Here is a 23,864-nt window from a genome sequence, read left to right on the forward strand (position 1 = left end):
TAGTTTTGAAACCAAAATAACATGATATTGATAACTGGAATAGCTTTTGGAACTGCCTCTGGACCCCCAGTCACTAGACTGGTAGAGATCATGTATTTATAGGAGCAGTATTCTTGGACTTCGATGGAAAGGACACAAAAATACTCCTGTCAGAATTATTCTGAGGCGGCAGTGTTGTCTGAGGAGGTAGTGCCCTGGATAGTGGCAGAAGCTGAGGAGGAGGTTGAGAATTGCTACATATTTGTAACTAGAAGGCTGAGTGGAGATTTTCAGCTGCAGAACGAAGGCTGGGCTGCCCCATTGTTAGTAAAAATATATTAAAAATACCTTTCTAAGTTGTTCTCATATTTAGAATCGTAATAAAAAGTGTAAAGTAGGCTCGTATTAATTGTTAAGATGACTGTGTAAAGCCATGTTGTGATGGAAATTACATATAGTATTTCATGGAAGCAAAATTGCCTTTGTGAACCAGGTGCAAAAAGCAATTGAAATACTTCTCATCATTGCACGTTTTAGATCAAATGGTGATATCTGATATTAAAGTGTATGTTCAAAGTTCTGTAAGGTGTCATTCTGGAAACTGTCCTTCAAAAGCATTTACTGTATTCTGAAAGGTTGTATCTAAAATGTAATTAATTTCAATCACATGAAAACATCTTAGCTTTCTAAATTAATTTAGCTCTCCCAGTTGTTTGTCTTCTATTCCAGGGCTCAGTTACTAGTTTCTAATATCGATTGTCTTAAATGCTGTGGAATTGTGCTTTGTGTGAATTACTTATGTGTAGCTATTCTTGTTGACAACATTGGCGAGTATTTAGTTATAGATGCATTGTGGAATAATGATTTGTTATTATTTATGGATCTTGTTTTAGTTGAACTTAATTAATAAGCCATTTAGGTTTTCCAGTTCTGTTTATGTGTATTGTATTATCCTTTTTCCTTTTGGAGATGGGGTGAATATTTTGCCACATAGCTGGTCAGAGATTGAAAGCATAAAATTTTATATACAATATGTCAGCTGTTTTACAACCGATTACAATGAAAACCCTCTTTCTCTGCATTCCTGCCACAGTCACCTCTGAACAGGGTCATCTGTCTTCTTCAGAATAATAAAGACTTCAATCAAAGTCACTTGTGCAACTTTCCTAAGCAAAGCAGAAAACCTTCTGATGTGTGTACATTAGTCGAACTAAGACTTCCTTCCCTTGGGTGAGAAGCTCCCAGAGTGTGATCCATGGAGCACTTCCTCAGAGAGCTGCCTGGTCACAGGTTGCTGGCCCTGCTCTTTCCGTTTGCAGAATGTGGTTTAAAAGACAGTTAAGAATTCACTATTGCTTTCTCATGTAAGCAATTGCTGTAGTTGGCAGATGTACGTTATTTGATCATGAATGTATAGTAAAGGTGGCCAATACCATCTTGACTTAGAGGAGAGGTGGAGGCCCATGACACAATCTCTGTTAAGATGTAGTCCACACTGTGTGAAAAAGTTCATGAACCCCTGGTCAAAGGTGACTGTGTAAATTTAAACTATGTTTCTTAACTATGGCAAAATCCATCATACTTCAGTTAGTAAGCCAGAGAGATGACTGTTTACATGAGTTTTTAATAAACATTACAGTTTGTCAGTCATAATTTAGTCAGCTGCTGTGTTGGCAGTAAACAAAAGAAAATAAACTGTATTCCACGCTAAGGTGTGAGAGAGGTAACAGGTACGGAAATTTCTATTGTAAACTCTAGCATTTTGTTTAGGGATCTTGCAATTGACACGACAAACAAAATTTCACCATGAGACCTGCACAGGCATATCTCTACAGGGAAAGGAGTGACAAAATGTGGTTCTACTCTGAAAAATGACCATAAACACATCATCATGGGGTTTCATGTTTATTTTCTCCTGGCGATTCTGTGTCATCTACTTCTCTCTTAACTGTGTTGGCTCTGCTGTACCATCTACTTCTCTCTTAACTGTGTTGGCTCTGCTGGTCCTGCTTTGAGCAGGGGTTGGACTAGATGACCTCCTGAGGTCCCTTCCAACCCTGATATTCTATGAACAGGAGTGAAAAACAGTAAAAATTAATTTTAGTGAACAACTGTGACTGGTACACGCAAGGAGCAGATTTGCTTGATTGGTAGGTGCTATTTATACATAGCCACCCAATGATTTTGGATGCCTCAATTTTTGGGTGCCCAACTTGAAACACCTTGCAGGGGCCTTGTTTTCAGAAACTTCTGAGTACCCATCCTCTGAAAATCAGGCTACTTCAAGGTTTCTCAAGTTGGGCACCCAAAATCCCCAGTCCCCAAAATCCCCAGTTTAACTGATGACTTCTGGGATTCTTCTGTATTCATAACTCAGCTTAACTTTTAGATCAGCATGTCTACCATATTTGATATGCTGAAGCACCAAAAAGGGGGGAGTAGTTTGGATAGAAAGGGGTGTTCTTAGATCAACTCAGGACTTTAATTTCTGCCGTCTAACATCATTTAAGACCATTTCAAGTGGGAGTTTTGCAGCTCTGTAAATGTTGATGGGGTTAGAGCTTTGTGTTTATGTAGGTCAATGAAATGAGACTTGTAAACACCTGCTTTACTGCTGTGGCATGCACATTAGGCTTTACCTTGCTACTGATGTACTACGAAATGCTGTAGCCTGTACTACTTGCATTTGTTACCTAACTTCTTGGTTACAGCAGCCATGATTTATTTTAAAGTTATAACATTTTTGTAAATATTTTTAGGATAATCTCTTGCAGAATAGTCTATTGTTATCTGTTAAGACACTAATGTCTCAGCAGAAACATAGATTAATAGCAGACAAATAGAATTATCTGACCATTCACGTACATTCAGATAATACAAAGAGTCCATTCTGTGTTTGGAGGTCAGAACAAGGCACTTTGAAAGAATATAACCACCCTGTAACTCCAGCTATGTGGTTGTGCATGACCATCTGTTTAGTAAAAAGAAAAGGAGTACCGATGAAATGAGCTGTAGCTCACGAAAGCTTATGCTCAAATAAATTTGTTAGTCTCAAAGGTGCCACAAGTACTCCTTTTCTTTTTGCGAATACAGACTAACACGGCTGCTACTCTGAAACCCATCTGTTTAGTGTAGATCAGCTAAGTTTGTACTTCGGGAATATACCTTTGTGCTAGTAAAGACATTGGCAAAAGTAGGGCTGCTCTTTTTGCTCAAAGAGATCCACAAACATTTGGAAGCTATGCCGAATGGTTTCTCAGATGGAAGAATTTTGGCCTCCTGTTTTTCCCCAAAGCAAAACTTGTTGGCAGTGAGAAGTTTGCAAGACTGTTTTCCAGCTTCCACTGAATAATGTATCTATGCTAAACACTCTAATTCTGAGATGTACATGCCAGTCTGCTAGCACAGTTGTTGTTTATTTTCCTTGCCCTCCAACTTTTCTCTCTTTCTCCCCACAATACGATTGTTCCCAAGAGAGACTCTAGTTTTTGTACTTCTCATTCTTAAACCTAGAAACTAGCTATGTGTAAAAAGTAAAATTCTCTTAGGATTAATGATGCACCAGCTATGAGTTCTGAACCTTAGTGAGGAAAATAAAATGTGGAGTACTTTATGAGGAAAGAAAACAGTGCTGTGTGAAGCAAATCAATGTGAAAAAAAATGATTTTAGTATATTATTTTCAGGGCTTGAATATTTTACCTGATTCCTGCTACCCAAGATAAAATACCTGCATGAAATACCTATGTGGCCACGACTCCCCAAGGCCACACCTCCTGCATCTTAAAGGAATAAAACAGCTGTGTACTGTTTGTTGGACTCTTTACTTAACTGTAACATTGTCAATCAAGTTTCTATTTTATACTGTTTTTAAATGTAACATAGTGCAAATGGCTGGTTAAACACTCATTTATACATTCATTCCATATACAGAAGCTCTTTGCTCTACGTGATCTTTGATGTATTTAAAAAAACAGAGTACCTCAGTTCTGTCCCCTGCCTCTCAATAACTAATATATACCATACCCAGCAGCTAAAAAGTATTACAAATCTTTGCAGTTTCCTGCCAGAGCCTTCCCAAATAGAGATAATTATCTTATTCCTTGAATAATATATTAAATGAATAGTATTTAAACTAGCTATAGAACAAGTTTAATGCCACAAAAATTGTTGAATAAATTATTCAACAATCACTAGTAAAATTCATTAAATAACCTATTCACCAAATGCTATTCAGTCTTACTTACTATCATTCCGTTTTCCTTTCTATCTTTAGTCCATTTAGTCCTATTACAGATCAGTGACTTTTCCTTAGTAACCTTCAGCGTCTATTTCATTCTCATTCTCACTCTTTCCCTTTCCATTTATTGTATTTGATACCCTCCTCCGTTATATTTTCTCTCTTTTTCTCCCCATCTCCAATATCTGTCTATATGTATTTGCCATGCTTCATTTTTCTTATTTTTCAACCAATCTTTCATTTTCTCCTGCTCACTCACCCACCCCCTCAAACCCACCTACACATAATGCTTGGAAATTTTACCACACGTCTAATTGTCGGAGGAGTAATCCTACTAGCTACAGACCCATAAAGATATGGGGATCCCCTGTTCATGGTCAGTGCTTCTCTCCTCTCCTCCATTGCCTGGGGCCTCAACTCCATTACTCCTCCTCAACTCCGGAGGAGTAATTTGACAACATTAAAATCTCGGCTTTTGTTTTTCAAAATTGTGGTTCCAGCCCTCCTGGTTGTGAAGAAACAGTCAGCCACATTTTCAAGGTTATTTTCTTTACTGATGTCTGCCTGAGTCAGCAGGCACCTGAAACAATAGCTCTGAGAGGGATGAACTGCATCATTCATTTAATTGGAGTCTGAATTTTGAAATTCATTCCTCTGGATGTGTCTGTGCAGGGAGTTCCTCACTGCTACCACCCCATCGTCGTTTGTTCAGTTGGGTGCTGGCTGAGTCTCCCTCCTCCTCTGGGACAGAAGATGACAGAAGATGATCTTGGGAAGGGGAGATCCAGCCTGCCCAAAGAGGAGTGGTGGTGGTCTCCTAGATGACTTCTCTTATGTGGCCTTACCACTGCCATTCCAAGAAGGGACGGGGTAGGGCCAAGTCGCACGGGGCCATGTGGGGATGTGCCTAGAGCCTCGGATGTCCTCAGTCCAGTCCTGGGCACTGGGAATAAATAGAATGGAAGGGAACTATTTTTGGATCCGCCTCCCACTAGTGGGTATCTGAAATATGCATCCCCACCCACCAATCTCCTATGAATGGAGGAAGGAAGAAGCAGCATTCTGTGTGGGTGTGGGCGGGGTGCCTCCAGTACTCTTACCCTTCCCAAAGACTCCACTTTTTTGTTCTCCGACCTGAGCTGAATAGCTCCAGTACCTGCCTTTGCTGCAGCTCAATGGGGTTTTTTATCCGTTTTATTCCTAACCAAAGAGTTCTGAAGCACAGCAGTGATACTGAAAAGACTATTGTTGGTTTTCACGCTGTTGTATTTAGGGAAAGCTCTGAACATCAACAGAGGCACTGGAGCGGTCTGTCTGCAGACATAGGAAGATAGCATGGTATTAGTTCACACTCTGCTCATATTTGTAAACTTATTGTCAAAATCATAAGAGCTAGATAGTTCATTTTTAAAAAATAAACTTAGATTTTTGCATACATTGATGGCATTCACCTACGAAAGCTCCCTACTTGCCCTGGGTGATGGAGTAGATTTTTCAATCCCTGATAATGTTTAATCAAAGGTTGACAGTTAAAAGACAGAAGTGTAGCAGGTACTGTACAAGAAAAGTACCGTATTACAAACTCTCATAACTGGAGATAGCTGAGACATAGCGATACTCAATATTGCACAATAATTTTGCTATGCAAGAACTATTAGATCTGTAACTGGTAGCCTGCCATAATCATCATTGTTTTCATCTCCTTTCTTTTCTCCTCTTCTCCCTCTGAAGGTGCCCTGTATATAACTCATTGTTGAGTAGTGAGATAGTAACATCAAAGTAAATCAACCCTTCCCCCTTTTCCTCCTCTTTCCTGTTCCCCTGTAAGGAGACCAATCATCGGATGATAAATGAAATGAGCCAGCAAACTGTAGCACATTAACTTAAATCTTGAAATGACATCTCATCATGGGTAAACAAAACCATTATACAGTTAGAGATTAACACTTTTCCCTTATCTCCCCAGAATCCTACTCAAGTGGGAACAGCACTTCAGGTTTTCCACAATCTTGGGACTTTGAAGGATACCATTTCTAATGTAGTGGATGGATACTGTGCATCTCTAGACGAGAATATCAAGAGTGCTTTGGATATCAAAGTTTTGACACAGCCGCCCCAGACAGTTACAAGAGGTACAGTATGGGCATGTTGTTTAATTTACAGCATAACCGTCTCTGGTCATTTGGCAGAATTGCATTGTGCTCAGTCATGTGGGAGAAAAATGCTAAGCGTTCGTAGGAATTCATCATGAAAACCGTTAAGGTTTTTTGGGAATCTGATTCTACCTTACGAGCATTTGTGAGAGGACCGCAGAGAGACTGGTATATTACTTGTAAGCAGTGGAACAAATCTGACCAATGTATTCGATCACTTTTGTCAAATGGGAATATCTTAAAGTAGTGTTTCCAACTTGGGGGATCACTGCATCATTAAATTTAGCTCTTCTTATTTTTAAGCTGTGGTACCATGGAGAATTGAAGAACACAAATGCAAAACTGATGTAGATATCAGATTTTAATCTGAAGCCTTTACAACACAGTTTGGGATTAGACATGTGTGTTGGAACCATAATAATGGCATATGGCTTCTCAAGGAAGATGAAGGCTGCTTAAGGGTATTTGCATCAGTTAAAAAGAGTGTTTTATTTTTGTAATTCTAATACACTTAGGCCAAAGTGTTCAGGTGAGTGCCTATATCCTTGACAGCAGCCAGTTGTCCCTCGTCACCCTGCCAGCACATCTTACAACAGTGGAGAAGTACATTGGCTTTGTGTTTCTGCTGAGATGAGAAGCAGTGAAGTAGTTAATAATGCTGACATTTAAAGTATCCTCACTAGACTTCAGAGTTAATACTTGATTGAGATGATTGGGGCTGTTCACACCTCTCACAGCTGGTGTTTCAAGCTGTTTGTAGCTCAACACTTCTGAAAATCAGGCCACTTCTTTAAGTACCTATTGATGGATTTTTATGTTTTAACCTCATTTACACACTCACACCTGACAATGTTGGTCTTGATTTTTAAATCCTGAAATGGGTTGATACGTTGCCTTCAAAATATGTTTAGGTGGCCCTGGCCGAGCTGTTATGCCAACGCCAGGAAACACTGCAGCCTTCCGAGCAGCCCTCTGGACAAACATGGAGAAACTCATGGATCAGATCTGTGCAGCCTGTGCACAGGTATTCAGTCCCTATATTTCCTCTTCTACATTAGTGCAATTTTTGCATATACCACATTAGAAAACCTAAATTATCCTTGAAACAAATTCTCTTACAGGTGCAGCACTTGCAAAAAGTACTGACAAAGAAGAGAGACCCTGTTTCACATGTCTGTTTCATTGAGGAAATAGTTAAGGTAAAGTTTTATTTAGCTGAATAAGTTCTTACAAAAATAGCGAGTGGTTCTGTTAAGGAAAATGTGATGAGAGGAGCCTTTCAGTTACAGTTTTAAAGTTCTGTAGTAATTTCATAATTTCAGTAATGAGACAGTGCTGAAAGTCAGAGTAGCATAGCAAAGTGTATTTGTGGACTGTTTATGATCTGTGGGGTATATTTGTAGGGCATACACATCTTCTTGTAATAATTGCGTTTGTTTTCTTTAAAAGAACCAATAAGACACCATTGTCAGTTTTTATTCGTGATCATTATTGTCATCCCATAATATACGGTGTCGTTTGGGTAATTAATGTTGTGCATTAGTTTTTGTAGGAAAATATGTCTTCATGTGGTATCTAGTGTTCTCAGCCATCTGTTTCTCTACTTTTTGGCAATTTCTTCTCTGAAAAAATAATCATGGCTGGTTTTTTTTTCCCTTCGAAGGCCCAGATATGAATACCTATTCTTGTCCATTCATTTGTATTGTTTTCTATTCTTATTTGGAATAATTTGATTAATGGTCTCCTTCAGGGCTAGGAACAGCAATATTGAAGCCATTTGTCTGACTTAGTAAATGGGAAACAACGAAAACAAAAGAAGTTTTATGGTCTGTTTTTATGCAGACATCTCCTTTTCTATGCATATGGTTAGATTATTAATTCACACAGATTTAATTTTTGAAATGGTCTTGGAAACTATTCATATGTAAATTTTTCCCAACAGTAAAATCAAATACTAAAGGTTGAACACGGTGAACTTACTTGTCTATTAGTTAAGCCCACGCTGAAATACATGGAGTATAGCATTGCCCCATGGCCAGACACTTTGAAACTCTCCTTGAGAGGAAATGACTAGAGTTCTCTCTTTTTCTTTTTTTTAAATCCAAAGAAGTGGATAAGCTTTAGGTAAATGTCTCTGCATACCAAAAGCTTGCTCTTGCAAAAATTATCCAAAGCCCCTTGGCCTTCACAAACTGTCTCAGCAATAGGCCAACCTCTTAAAAGAGGAAAATGACCCTTCAAACAGCGGGAGCAATCCTGCACACTGGGAAGTTGTGGAGCAGTTTGAATGTGAGGAGAACTCATGTAAATGAGCTTTTCATCTTCCATACCCAGCAGCTCCCTCTCCTGGATCCATCCCTCTCCCCAGTATCCCTCATTACTTTTGAGGAGTGGCTGTTGGATAAGGAGGGGGCTTTCCCAATTGTCAGAGGAGGTTTAGGGAAGGCGGCAGGGCAGGGAGAGAGAGAGAGAGAGGCTGGGAAGTCTTTATCACAGTGTTTAACTAAAGAATACCCAAGTGAATGGAAGGAATTTTGTAGGGTTAAATTAGGGAAAGATTGAATGAAATACTGTGTTCTAATCCATAAAGTGCTGAGCCTCTGTTCTGAGGTACTGAACACCCTCCCTTCCCATTAATTTCATAACGTGGGACTGAGCCTGTGGTGCCAGAATGAATTTTATAAATAATATATATTTGTTTCTCCATGATTATCTCCTTCTCAATTAGTGACCTCTTCTGTAAATTATGAGATCAGTATAGAGGAGTATAAAACAAAGCTGGACAGTTCTTATTCTGGGAATGAGCTAGCTAATGCATCCGATGAAGTGAGCTGTAGCTCACGAAAGCTTATGCTCAAATACATTTGTTAGTCTCTAAGCTGCCACAAGTCCTCCTTTTCTTCTAGCTAATACAGTATCAGGTCGTCTTACAACTCTTCATCTTGCAAGAATTCTCCCTGCATAGTATAGTGCTGCTTTACTTCTTCCTTTCTCAGGTCGATACTGTACAGTACAGTGCTTTTCTTGGCCATTATCTTGGTAACACCCAGTGTGAGGTCTACGGGAAGAAGTACTGTGCAGCATCATGTGGTGAGTGTAGGCAACAAAGCCACACAAATCAGTGTTGATGGTGTTTAGCTAAAAGCAGTCAAGTACTAGTCACAGCTAAAATTTGGGAAGCCATGTAAATCCACTCAGTTTGAGCTGTACAGACAGCTGTCTGGGGGAGCAAGAACTACGATGTGTGTTGCCAGTAAGAAATAATCGCAGCACTGAGTCATGAAAACTGTATATCTCATACTAATCCAAGCCACCACAAATTCACAGCTGGCATTACCATCTTCAAGTCCTCAGAAAAAGGTTGTAGAGAGGGGAGAGAAGGTTGAATGTTCTTTGTGTTCAGTTTCATTAGTAAACAGAGCTAAACAATTAAACAAGCTAAATGTAATAGCATTATGCCCATTTTCTAAGGCAGCATGCCCACTCCAGATGATATGAAGATGACCCTCCACGCTGCATTCTGTGTACTAATTAGAATTAGTGATGCCAACATCATTATTGCAGTCATCTTCTGCGGCAGCTGCAGTTCCACTTTGCCTGTCCACCTGTTTTCTTGTTCTAACCATGGCAGTATAGGCGCCAGCCGAAGAAACATGAGAGAAGTGACCCCGGCCTTGATAAACACATGCCCTTTAATAATAAGGAAACTGGTTGCTTTTTGGTTCATTAGCCTCCTCCATCCACATATGTAGACTTAAAAATGACAAATAATAATATTGAAACTAAAGGTGAACTGAGTTTGTTTACCTGCCAGGATATTCTTTCAGTGATTTAGATGTGAGTTGATGAACTGTATCAAGAGAAATTCAGAATCTTGATGGGTTAATCTCAGGCTTTTCAGGTAACAGATTGAAAAACTTATTTTACATGTTATTGTTTTGAAATGTATTCGTAATTTTTATTTTAAAACTGATGAGTTGAAACATTAAAATTACAAATACATTTTGAAATAATTTAATTTGTTGTTCTTGTTCTCTTAATGATTCTGGTTCTTTACAGTGATTTTGTATTTATTTAAAAAATAGATTTGATTCACCTTTAAAGAACTGGTAGGTGCCTTCAACTGTTCTACCCTATTTCTTTTCCCTTTCAATCGTTAGTGACTAATCCTGCTGCAATGAAGGCCAATAGCTAAGTTAGCATTAATTTCAGTATCTAGCCTATCTTTTTATGAGAGCCCATTACCTAATCATATAGGTAAGAATCTGGTTGAGCCCCTTGTGATACGGAGTTGAAACTGAACTCTGATCTTCATATACGGTAGATCCTCCACTCCTACACACATTTCAGTTAGTGGCATTACAAAGTGAAAAGCAGTTTTCACAGCATGACAAAACATTTTGTGTTTTTGGCAATTGTGATCGGTGGAGACACGTGAGATGTGGCTCCCTCCATTCAGACAGGAGGGAGCCAATGACAGGACACTCCATGAGCAGCTCTTCTTTCCTCCCTTTGGTCTGCTAGTGCCCAGATTTGTTAACAATCCAATTAGACTGCAAAGGCCATCATTCCTCCAGACTTTTCGGGAAGAGGGTGGGCTGAGGGATGAATGGGTTTATTGTTATTATTATTATTACTATTACTATTATTATTTCATTTTATTTTTAATTTAATTTATTGGAGCACTGGACTGTGATTCAGGATTCTATTGGGTTCTGTTCCCAGCTCTCACTGGCATGCTGAGTGACCACTGGCAGATCACTTCCCCTCTTTGTGACATAGTTTCCCCATCTGTAAAGTGGGGATAATGATACTGATCACCTTCATTAATCACTTCAAGATAAACTGATTAAAAGTGCCACATAAGAGCTATTCTTTGGCATGTTATGGAGGGGTTTTTTTCTCATACCTCCTGGTGGGTATTTTTGGAGTGGTATAAGTAGTATATTTTATTAAATTGTCAATTTTGGAATTGCGAAATTTCAATTACACAAAAGTGCCTAGGACTCTGTGTGTGTGTGTGTGGGGGGGGTATGTGTGTGTGTGTGTGGGTGTTAAAAATGCATTTTAAAAAACCAACAATAAATCTGCATTTCACAAAAATACTGTTGAAAAACATTTTTTTTTCAAAACTGTCAAAAAAAATATAGCTTGTTTCATTTCAGATGTGAATGTTTTCACATTCGTTTATTGACAGAATTGCAAATGGTCCCAAGTGGAAAAACTGAAAAGCCAGTAGAATTACTGCCTTCTGTGAATTTGGAGAAAATATCATTTTATTTAGTTTTTCCTTAATTACTATAGGTATGATTTTTTTTTCCAAAAATTTTATAAAAGCACAAGTGGGCACAGAAACTACTTAAATATTATTATTATTTATTACTAATCGGTTAAATACAGATATGGTGTCTGGCCCAGTACAAGACAAGAGTAAAGACACCAGTCCTGATCTTACAAACACTTAATACTCACTCAATTTTAAACACAAAGATGCCCATTGACTTAATTGAGGATACTCATGTGCTCAAATGTAAGCATATACATAAATGTTTGCAGGATTGGAGCTACAGTCCCTGCCTTAAGGTACAATGTGTTTGCATTCTAAGCCCTAATCCTCGAATTGAGTAAACTCTTATATCTGCATGAAGACGCACTGAAGGTAAATTTAATACAAATTTATATTGCAGATTCAGGGGCTTATATGAAATAAATTCTAACTACATTGTGTTGAATGTAATTTTTTCCTTCTTTTCCCTTAAATTTAATTTTTATTTTTACCTGGGACAATGTCTAAAAATGCATCATTAAGAATAGATGGGTTTTTTGTTTGTTTTTTCTTGGGGGATGGAGTGAGGGGGTGGGTTAGGCTTGGCTGACTCAGGAGACTGATAGTGGCACGTGGTACTCTTCACCTGTGGCTTGCTAGGTTTGATGATGAGTGGAAGCTAACGTGAAATGAGTTGGTAGTTTCAGTCTGGTTCCTAATGAAGAAGAATACACTTAATAAAACCACCACCATTGTTTGCATTAATTATTGTTATTGCCAGTCTCACTAGAGAAGTAAGGACTGGGTATACTTGCAGATAGAACTACCCTTCACCCTGAGATGTGGTTCTTCTTTGAGTGCTTGCTCAGGTCGATTCCTTTCTAGGTGTGTGCATGCCCAGGTGAACAGTTGTTGGAGATTTTTGCCTTAGCAGTATCCATAGGGTCAACAGTGGTGCCCTGTGGAGTGCCACTCTCATGCATCGGTATATTAGGTGTCCCTGGCCCTATGCCCTTTCAGTTCCTTCTTACCGCCTGTGATGCTTCGATTCCCACTTCCCCTTGCTTTGCAAGTGGATAGCATTTTTTCTCTCAACTCTTCACTATTGTTCTTTGTATATACTTGTTTACAGTAGTTAGTGAGTAAGTAGGTGTTAAGTGTTAGTAGTTAGTAAGGTTAGCGTCCTAGCAGGGGATTTTCCCCGGGACGGGACATGCCCCAGTCCCCAGGTTTTAAGCCGTCATCTGCCTTTAACAGGCCTACGCATTATCAGCATTATCTCTGGGCTACACTCTGCAATTCTCGGTCGTTCCTCCCTTCCGCCCCCCTTCCCCATCCCTCTTCAGGGACCCTTCTCACAAGCAACTTCTCGTTCAGGAGGTCGACAGCCTTCTGAAGCCAGGGGCAGTGGAGGAGGTCCCTTGGGAAATGAAGGGGAAAGGATTCTACACCCTTTATTTCCTAATCCCAAAAGCAAAAGGGAGCCTAAGACCCATTCTGCAATTGTGGTGCCTCAACAAATATCTCAAGAAGTTGACGTTCCGCATGGTCTCCCTGGCTTCCTTCATTCCCGCCCTGGATCTGGTAGACTGGTACGCTGCTCTTGACTTGAAAGACGCTTATTTTCATATTTCCATCTTTCAAGGACACAGAGGGTTCCTCAGTTTTTTGGTGGGCCAGTGTCATTTCCAATTCTCACTGGCCCCGTGGATGTTCACAAAGTGCCAGTAGCCACTTGTGTGAGTCTCCAGGTCTATCCGTATCTCGACAACTGGCTCATCAAGGGCAGAGGAGTCTTAGTCTGGTGTGTTCTGTCACAACCTGGGCCTGTTAATAAACGAAAAGAAATTGACCCTCATACCATGGAACAGATAGAGTTCATAGGGGCGGTCTTCGACTCCACGTGGGCCAGAACTTTCCTTCCAGAGGCCCGTTTCCAAGCCATGTTGGGCTTGATCTCGCATATAAGGGACCACCCACTCTCACAGCCTGCACCTGCCTGAGGTTGTTAGGTCACATGGCAGCATGTATTTACGAATACAGGAATGATCTGTCATCCCTGGCTCCATCTCTTGCCGCTGCAAGTGTGGCTGGCATCAGCCCACACCCCCAACAGGCACAATCTAGACCTGGTAGTCAGGGTGCCAGACCACATCTGGTCGTCCCTGGAAAGGTGGGTGGCCCCAGATCAGTGCTGGAGGGAGTTCCCTTCGCAGCCCCAGCCCCATCACTGACCCTGGTTTCCGATGCCTTGGACCTGGGCTGGGGATCCCACCTGGGCAGGCTCAGCACGCAAGGCTGCTGGTTGCAGAATGATAGCTCCCTCCACATAAATGTCAGGGAGCTCAGAACGGTTCTCTTGGCCTGCCAGGCTTTCCGGTCCCTCCTGGAAGGCAAGGCGGTACACCATCGCAATGTTTTACAGCAACAAGCAAGGTGGAGCCAGATCATCAGCCCTTTGCCAAGAAGCTCTCTGGTGCTGGGACTTGTGTGCGGCATGCCATTTATCTGATGTTTGCACACCTCCCCAGACCAGGAATATGTTAGAAAATCATCTCAGCAGGTCCTTCTCATCTCACCACGAATGATCACATCTGGATGTGGTTAGTGTGATCTTCCAAAAGTGGGGAACTCCCCAAGTGGACTTGTTCACGTCTTGTCAGGCCAGGAAATGCCACGTGTTCTGCTTGATTTGGGGGATCAACAGAGGCTCCCTGTCAGATGCCTTTTTTACTCCTATGGTCAGGGGCTCTTATGTACCCCTTCCCGCTGGTGCCATTAATCCACAGGGTCCTAGTGAAGATCAAACAAGACAAGGCAAAGGTAATCCTGATAGCCCTGGCTTGGCCTTGCCAACACTAGTTCGGCACGCTTTTGGACCTCTCGGTGGTGACCTTGCTGCAGCTGACGCTCTGGCCAGTTCTGCTGTCTCAGACCACGGCGGTCTTCTGCACCCAAACTTGGCAGTGAGCGCTGCACCTGACGGCTTGGCTGCTGTGTGGTTGAATGCGCAAGAGCAGGAGTGCCCAGCCTGCGTCCAGCGGGTCCTGTTGGGCAGCAGGAAGCCCTCCACTAGGGTGACCTACCTAGCCAAGTGGAAACAATTCATGTGCTGGGCCTTGGACCAGGGTATTCGGCCTGAGCAGGCCTCGCTGCAGTTGATCCTGGACTACCTTCTGCATCGCAAGCTCCGGGGCTTTTCTTTTTCATCAGTTAAGGTCTGCTTGGCTGCTGTTTCAGCCTTTCACCCTCCATTCCAGGGCAGGTTGGTCTTTGCGCATGACATGACGGTCTGGTTTTTGAAAGGTCTGGAATGACTCTATCCCCATAACTAGGATCCAGTCCCTCCTGGAGACCTGAATCTCATGCTGGCACAACTCATGGGTCCCCCCTTTGAGCCCTTGGCTTCCTGTTCTCTTCTTCTACTCTCCTGGAAGGTCTCATTCTTCGTGGTGGTAACGTCTGCCCACAGGGTCTCTGAGATTAGGGCACTAACCTAGGATCCGCCATATACAGCGTTTTTCAAAGACAAGGTCCAGCTGAGGCCGCACCCAGCTTTCCTGCCCAAAGTTGTTTCACAGTTTCATACGAGCCAGGACATATTCTTGTCCATCTTCTTCCTGAAGCCATATGAGTCAGAGGAGTAGCGTAGATTACACTCTCTGAACATCAGGAGAGCACTGGCCTTTTACACTGAGAGGACTAAGCCATTCCAGAAGTTGATACAGTTATTTGTTGTGGTGCAGACAGGGTGAAAGATCTTTTGGTGTCCGCCCAGAGAATTTCATCATGGATTACCACCTGCATCCGGTTTTGTTATGAGCATGCAAAAGTACCTCCATTGGCGATTGGAACCGCCCACTCGATTAAGGCGCAAGCCATGGTGGCGGCCTTCCTAGCCCAACTGCCAATTCAAGATATCTACAGGACCATTACCTGGTCATCCATTCACACATTCACATCTCATTATGCCCTTACCCAGTAAATTCGAGACAATGCTGGCTTCAGTAGAGTGGTGTTGCAGGCTGCACGGCTGTGAACTCTGAGCCTGCCTCCATGGATACTGCTTGTGAGTGACCTAGAATGGAATCAATATGAGCAAGCACTCGAAGAAAAAAAAAATGGTTACCTACCTTTTGTAACTGTTGTTCTTTGAGATATGTTGCTCACGTCCATTGCATTACCTGCTCTCCTACCCCTCTGTCAGAGTTGCTGGCAAGAAGGAACTGAGCGGGTGTAGGGCTGGTGGCACCTAATATATGACACATGAGTGCAGCAATCCAGAGGGCGCCACTGCCAACTCTACAAATACTGCTAAAGCAAAAATCTCTGACAGCTGGGCACGTGGGCATGCACACACCTAGAATGGAATGGACATGAGCATCACATCTCGAGGAACAACAGTTATGAAAGGTAAGTAACCATTGTTTTCTCAAGGTCAAGGTGAAAAGCATATTAGAAGCGTGTAGGAAACCTTACACTGCTGCCCATGCTGGACTTGTTTTCTGGGTACAAGAAAATGTTAGTCTCTTGGGTGGCCACTGGCTTTCTGAAGTACTAGATTTACTTTGTTTCAGTTTATACTTATCTTTCATGGGTATGAGAGGATTGATGTTTTTGAAGCACTTAAAAGACACAGGAAATTATATAAGAACTTAATATTTTTACTACTTGGAAACAGATTTTCTTAGGAATCACCAAAGTGTTCTAATGGTGAGTTTCAAAACTATATGCTCTTAACCTTTATTTTCTAGTTCAGGAAGTTATATTTTAAAAACAGTTTTAATTAATTTCTCAGTTGCATAAAAACACCCTTTTTTAAATTTTGCACTGCTGCTGGAAATCTAGAAACCATTATACCTTCGGCTTAAAGTGATCAAACTCAGTGTAATGAAATTCCATGCCCTGCAGTAACAGAAAGATTTTTTTTTTTTTAAATCATGGCGGTGTTTATTGAATATATTTACCTGCAATATATAATCAGAAATTTAAATGCACTAATCTTTTTTTTCTACTTTGATCCCGACTACCTCTAGAAGATATCAAGGGTTGATTCAGAGCTCATTTTGCAGTACTCTGTTTCTGTACTGATGAATTGTACTACTGAAAACGATCACTTTTGTTCATAGTCTAACATTTGGCAATTATGTTGCTATAGAAATAGTGCAAATGGATTTTCCTTAGTTCAGTCCCATGAGGTCTTGCTGTACAGAATTATTAAATCACCTGCACTCTTGCTTTATTGGTGGAAAAAATACTTAGGTTGTCCTTTAAATATCTTCAGTTTTCCGAGTGATGTTCTCAAATCTGTCTTTCTATATGGCAGGCTTTTGGCTACAGATGGAGAACGTCGTGTGCATTAGTATGCAAAGCCTTATTCCACAAGCCTGCAGAAAATAGCATATATTCTCTGTATTGTTTTACATTTCAAAGAGACTTGACATAAAGATGTTTTTCATATCCTAGTCAAAATATCAAAGTTTTCACAGGAAAAATAAGTTGTGGGGGGATGGTTGTGAAGTGAGAATTTGCTTGGAAGTAGCATATCAGAGTAGGTATGGTATTTTAATGTTAGAATAGCAATGTTAAACACACACAAATCTGATAATTCACAGATGGGAGGTTATTGTACTCATTAAGTTCTGAACTTGCGTCATGAGTGGCTCTGCTATTCAGGATATAATGAAGACAAACTCGTAAAAAATAAATCTTATGTTTTCGGCACGCTCTTGCATTTTTATCTAATACTGAATATAGTGGTACTCTTTCATTCTCATTTCTTTAATCTGGATTTGATATAAAATACTAACTTGATATATTAAGAACAGAGGTCTAGAGATTGCATTTCAGTAATTATCAAAGTTAATTAGTAGTTTATGTATGGGTTTTTTTTTTTTTTAAATTAGGTAAGCTGTTCTGATTTTGTGTTCAAAGCTAACTTTAAACCAGTTTGTCATACTGCAACCTTAATATTATTGTATGGTTGTGGGGGCTGCAGAACTTCAAACATCTTTGCTTCTATGACACTGGTGTTCTGCAATTTATTGACGCTTCAAAAGCTGTCTACTGGAAAATGGGTTATACTTTTTGAGCTGTGTAATCAAGCCAGTTTCATAAGAGCACGTGGGAATGCAGTTTTATCACTTGGATTTTACCAGCCTGCAGTACATACCATCTAAAATAATCTTGTAATCCTCTGAGTAGGCAGCGTTAAGCTAAATGTGGAGTCTGCAGTTGATTTGAGCAACTACAATACTAATATGACTCCCAACTATAAAAGGAACAGACTTATTTCGGTCTATCTACAACACATTGTATTGTAATAACAAAGACTATCAAAAGTAGAATTTTATATAATGCCCAGATATTGTCTCTTTAAAATGTTCTTATTGTTTCTGTTGTCATACTACAATATAAACTAATACTCCATCTTCTGAATCTAAATCCTTCCCATGCTGTCATGTCACTTAGGACAGTGGTTCTTAACCTTTCCAGACTACTGTACCCCTTTCAAGAGTCTGATTTGTCTTGTGTACCCCCAAATTTCACCTCACTTAAAAATTTACAAAATCAGACATAAAAATACATAAGTGTCACAGCACACCATTACTACAAAATTGCTGACTTTCTCACTTTTACCATATAATTGTCAAATAAATCAATTGGAATATAAATATTGTACTTGCATTTAAGTTTATAGTATACAGAACAGATAAACAAATCATTGTATGAAATTTGAGTTTGTAGTGACTTCGCTAGTGCTTTTTATGTAGTCTGTTGTAAAACTAGGCAAATATCTAGATGAGTCGCTGTACCCCCTGGAAGACCCTGTACATGTACCCCTGGTTGAGAACCACTGCCTTAGGACATGAAGAATGCCCTGCCATCCCTCTCTATCATGCTATTTGCCAGAATGGCTATCTTGTTGTATTTCTGTAGCACAACATTTTTACAAGGATAGGTTGTTGGCTTATCGCTCAATCCCCAACTTGAAGGACATATGGACTGCTTTTCATCTGGTCACTAATTTTAGACATGTCTAGCTTGGGTGACACTATGAAGAGTAAAATTCCCACTGGCTTAGCTCTCAGGGTCATTGGACTACACAAGCCTTCCCACAGCTTCAAGGTACAGTCTCCAGGGAATGACTCCATCATCTTGGTTTACAATAAAGAGATTGACTTCAGATAATTGACAGTACTGCTTGCTCTAAGACCATGTCTGCTCTACTACTTATGTCGACAAACCTTATGTCGCTCAAGGGTGTTGTGATGGGGTGTACAAACCACACACGGGGCAACAAGGGGTTAGGGATTATTTTGGACTCAGCCAGCCCTGTCCTGCCACATCAGAAGCAAATGCTCCATCTGCTGGAGGAATTAAAAGGCAGGGAATTAGCTCATTTGGGTGCCAGAGCTGGAGGTGAGCAGACTTGCAGCCCACAGCTCCAGCAGAGCAGAGGGAAGCCTAAGACTCTGACACAGCTGCTCAAAGGGGCCCTCCCTGAGGGAAGGGAGGACCCAACCCAGAGACAACCGGAGAGGTAAGTATCCTGTGGAACATAGACGTACTTATTGTGGTTTCGGTTTCCACACCAGGGGAAAGCCTTGGACTAAGCTAACCCCAGCGGGTGGATGGCCAAGAGGAAGAGGCCCAGGGAGGACAGTCTTAAACAGCCTTGGTTGCCAAACTCCTGTTAGCTCTGGGTCAGAGCCCAGTAGAATGGGAGGAGTCCCTTGGCAGTCAGGAGTTGCAGCTGTGACCACTAGGCCACGTTCCCCAAGAGAAGACTGTTACAGGTGTGGAGAAAACAAAAACCCTGAGTGACATAAATTTCGCCAGCAGAAGTGGTAGTGTGCACAATGCTATGTCAGCGGGAGAGCTTCTCCCACCAACATAGCTACTGCTGCTTGTTGCGGGTGGTTTAATTATGTTGATGGGAGAGCTCTCTTCCATCAGCATAGAGTGGCTACATGAGAGATCTTATAGCAGTGCAGCTGCATTGCTACAGCTGTGCCGCAGTAAGATCTCTAGTGTAGACATAGCCTAAGTATCCTAGTAAATGTCCAAATTGTGGCTCCTATGAGGCTCAGCCATGCTGGGGAGTAAGATGAATTACTGCTGTCTGAGGGACAGTGGCAGGAGGCACTGTTCTTCACTGATGTAGCATTCTTTGTTTGTCTGAGAAGAGTGAGGTAATGTGGAAGAAGATGCACAATAATATTGTCTGGACACAAGGGTAATACCAAGGCAGTAATTTTCAAGGCAACATGTGAAATCAAAGTATAGGAGGTGGAAAAAGCCTTTATGCTAATAGCTAATTATAACCCTAATTTAGTGACGCAAGTAAGCACATGTTTAATTTAAAGTATGTGACAAATACTGTTGAACTATGGGACTATGCACATGCTTAAAGTTAAGTTTGTGGTGTGTGATTGTTTATTTATATTCCAGTCATAGACCAGGAACCTATTGTGCTAGGTGCTGTACAAACAGAACAAAAAGACAGTCCCCACCCTGAAGAGATTACACTCTTAAGTATGAGAAAAAACCAACAGTTTGATGCAGACAGATGGGAGAGTACAAGTGAACAATGAGACAGTAGTGCTTTGCTGAATCAGGACCCGTACCAGAAAGTTATGGTATACTTGAGGGTACAGAGACCTCCTTTTACGGTCATCTTCTGCCATCAGATGTGTGGATGCAAGTCCCATACTAGTTGCTCCAAAGTATTTGAGATCACAATTTGTCCCTTACTATATATTATGTTTCTTGGCCTAAACATAACCAGTGTTGTTTCCACCATGCCTCAGCTTTTTCCATGTAACGTATGTGCTAATGTAAACTGTGCTATTGAGAAAAGACCCAATCTTGCAACCTCTACTCATGCAGAGTCCCACTGGCTCCAGTACAAGTATTCACATGAGTAAGGAATTCTCATTCGAGTAAGGTTTGTGAGACTGAGTCTAATTTATAAATTGTGTAAGAGAGAGAAAAATGCAGTGGTAGGGAATGGGGTCAAACTGGAATCTAATTTATGATAATTTTCCTTGGACTTTACATGGTGAAATAGAATGTAGACCTCTAAGAATAACATTTACAAAAATGCCTGTGTCCCGTTTTCAGAAGTAATTTAGTAGTCTGAGGCTGTGTCTACACTACAGCTTATGTTGGCATAATTTATGTTGCTCAAGGATGTGAATAAACCATCCCCCTGAGCGACATAAGTTACACTGACATAAGCGCCGGTGTGGACAGCATTAAGTTGGCAGGAGAGATGGAATAGTTTAGCCAATGGGAGAGCTCTCTCCCGTTGGTTTAGAGCGGTTATGTTAGAGAGCTCACAGCAGCGCAGCGGCATCAGTGCAGCTGTGGCACTGTAAGCTCTCTATTGTAGCTGTAGCCTAAGTGTCATTCAGAGGCGTCTTTGTACTTCGTCAGTCCTGACTGGCTGTGCACTGGGCCAATCCAAAGCAGTTAGAGGGCTCCTCTAATTTATGTTGCTTGCCAGTGGCTCCAGTGTCTCACTAGGGATTTTCAGGATGCAGAGAAGTGTTGGTTATGCCTTTTACACTGACCACCAGGATTACACAGGAGCCACTAAATTGATCCTGTACCACTGGAGGATCCTCCTGTGCTGGGATGACCCTCCCCTGGCCAGCTGTGCCTGCACTAGAGTTTCTTGGCACCAGTGGTGGTGTGTAAAGTAGCCACTGTGTAGGTGAAGGTTATGGTCAATGTTTTTGTATTAATAATGCAGTATATTTTCAGTATATAGAATTGGTTTGGCATACTCCAAAACATTTATGGAATTAATAACACATTCTTTTCAGAATAGAGTCTATAAACAAAAGTAATAAATACTGTGGTGCCAACCCTGATCTCATAAAGGTTTATTTCAGTAGTATTTTTCTCATTCTCTCTGGCAGAGTGTATACAGCACAGTTCCTGGTGAACCTTCCATAATATTGCTTATGCAGGAATTACTTGTTTCATGAATGCATATACAGTTCTCTGTTTGACAATTACTAGCTCTCCAGTTGATAGGAATAAGGCTTTGAAAGTTTGATTCAGATATGTCCCATAATGAGAAATATATGAATATGTTGACCTGAATATTACTAGCCCTGAATTTTAGATGCCATTAAATACAGTTAAGGTTCTTTTTGTAAGAAGAAAATAATAGATTGCATGAAAAGGAGAACAATGATTTACTTCTTGGAGACTATATTACTTAAGGAATTTGACAAATCATGCAGTGTTCATGTGAGCCAGTTGTACACCAGCCAATGGTAATGTAATTAGACCTCTTAATTTACAGAGGTTTATGTGTTCCCTGCATTTTTAAAACCTACTTATTGGGCAAAGAAAAGAAAAGAAATTGACAGAATAGTGACCTTCTTCCAGAGTTGCTGGTTAAGAGATAGGAAACTGATGGAAAATGATTGCCACGAAGATAATCGGTGCAGTCCATTACTCATCTTGTCAGCTGCTTCTACTACAGGGGATTGTATCACAAGATGTTAATCTGTCTGTGACTAGATTTCAAAGCAAGCATTAGGGTTTTTTTCTGGTGTATGTAGTTTAACTTTCTCCTCTCATGTATACTTTTCAACACAGAAAGAACTGGAATCCTGGTTTCTAAATTTCAGTGTATAAATTAATTAAAAATATTAACATCTGTTTTCTGGAAGGGATTTTATGTTAGAAAACCTAGAATGATACACTGTAGACAGTTCATTTCATTGTAGAAGTTGTGCTTTGTAATCTAATGAAGATGATGTGTTTTGAGTAATGGTTTTTGATAGTTTTGGCTTGGATTGTCCTTTCATTTGCATATCTCCTCCTTCCACAGCTCTGTCTTCCATAACTAATGTGGTCAGAACCACCCTGCTCCCACACACTATTCTTTTCCTCTTATAAAAAGAACCTTAACTGTGTGGTTAGTGGTACATAAAATTCAGGCCAGGTAATGTTCATGTTGACATATGCTGTAGGAAGAAAGACACGTTGCCAGGAGTGTAGTTTAACTAGGCCACAACTTTATTAAGTAACACATCTGGGAAACTCTCTGGCAATAAATTATCCCATGCAGGTCACCCTGGTTTTGTAATCCATTCCACCTGGATGAGGGCTGTCCTCAGTCCCACCTCTCCACATCTTTAACCTGGTCCCATTGGTGGGACCCCATTGCCTTCTGCCCTCTGTACAAAGGGTGAGTGTTTGAGGAAAAGGGATTATCTCCTTGCCCTGTCAGACAGAAGCACCAACCCAATTCCTCATCTTTTTAGGAAATGCCTTTGCAGCTCTCAGAAGGGAATCCCAAGGTTATAGTTATTAGTGCTCTGTCCCTTTAAGGATTGGAGATCTGTTGAGGAGCACAAAAGGGACAGTGCTGGGGAGCAAGTGTGGTTGCAGCAGCAGGAGAGTTTGGTGTGTGCTGCAGAGAGACTTTGACTCAGTGAGGCTTGTGCAAGTTGTGTGTGTTTGGTTGTTCGGATACTATTTACATTAAAACTCCAAAGTTAAACTAGTGCCTGCTCTGGGAGTGTGATCTTTCCTCCTGTTTGCGCTTCAATTCTAGTTTATCAGGGAACCAGACCCTCTATTAAACAAGCACCTGCCACTTTGCAACAACACAAATTTTACAACCTAACTTAGCCTCTGGGGGCCTGGGCTACTGAGTGGAAGGAAGAATACCATACAACACCCAGGCCAAATCTGGCAGTGAAGGAAGAATTCTTTCCCAGTCCAAAAAGGCTACTAGCATGATGACCACAGCAAGGCCCCAAACTCCAGTCCTACTCTTAATGCCAGTTACCAAGAGGCATTGGGGGTGGGGGTGTTCTTCCCAACTGCAGAATGGCACTCTGGGCAGAGATATGGGCTTATAGGCCCTCCCTTTGGGTGTGTGGGAGCCAATAGGCTTAAATTGTACACTTTTGTTCTGCCAAGGAGCCCCCCTCATCAAACCCAACGCATGAGGAAGTTGACTGCCCGCAAGTGGGGGGATGAAAAAAGGCAGGGAGAGGCAATCCTTAAAGGGACCCAAGGTTGTCTTTCTCTTGCTGACCTAGAAAAAGCCTCCCCACTTCTGAGTCATGCCCAGTTTGTGGAGTTGGTTACTTTCTAAAAGATTAAAAAATGATAATCTATTTAAATAATATATATGAATTATCTACATAACTCTATGTGATCCATAACTCTATGTTACTCTTTTAAAGAAAA

The 23,864-nt window shown here is 41.0% G+C and overlaps 1 protein-coding gene across 3 annotated transcripts in view; it reads left to right on the forward strand.

Annotated features, from left to right (window-relative positions):
- COG5 (component of oligomeric golgi complex 5) overlaps positions 1–23,864 on the forward strand; it is a 307,456-nt gene that overhangs the window by 206,651 nt on the left and 76,941 nt on the right. For all 3 annotated transcript variants that reach the window (XM_073328456.1, XM_073328457.1, XM_073328458.1), the window contains exons 8-10: positions 6,184–6,349; positions 7,282–7,394; positions 7,492–7,569. In XM_073328456.1, the coding sequence (XP_073184557.1) occupies positions 6,184–6,349; positions 7,282–7,394; positions 7,492–7,569 (357 nt within the window). The remainder of the gene's footprint in view (positions 1–6,183; positions 6,350–7,281; positions 7,395–7,491; positions 7,570–23,864) is intronic.

Source organism: Lepidochelys kempii, chromosome 1 (assembly GCF_965140265.1).
Source record: "Lepidochelys kempii isolate rLepKem1 chromosome 1, rLepKem1.hap2, whole genome shotgun sequence".
Classification (NCBI taxonomy): Eukaryota; Metazoa; Chordata; order Testudines; family Cheloniidae; genus Lepidochelys; species Lepidochelys kempii.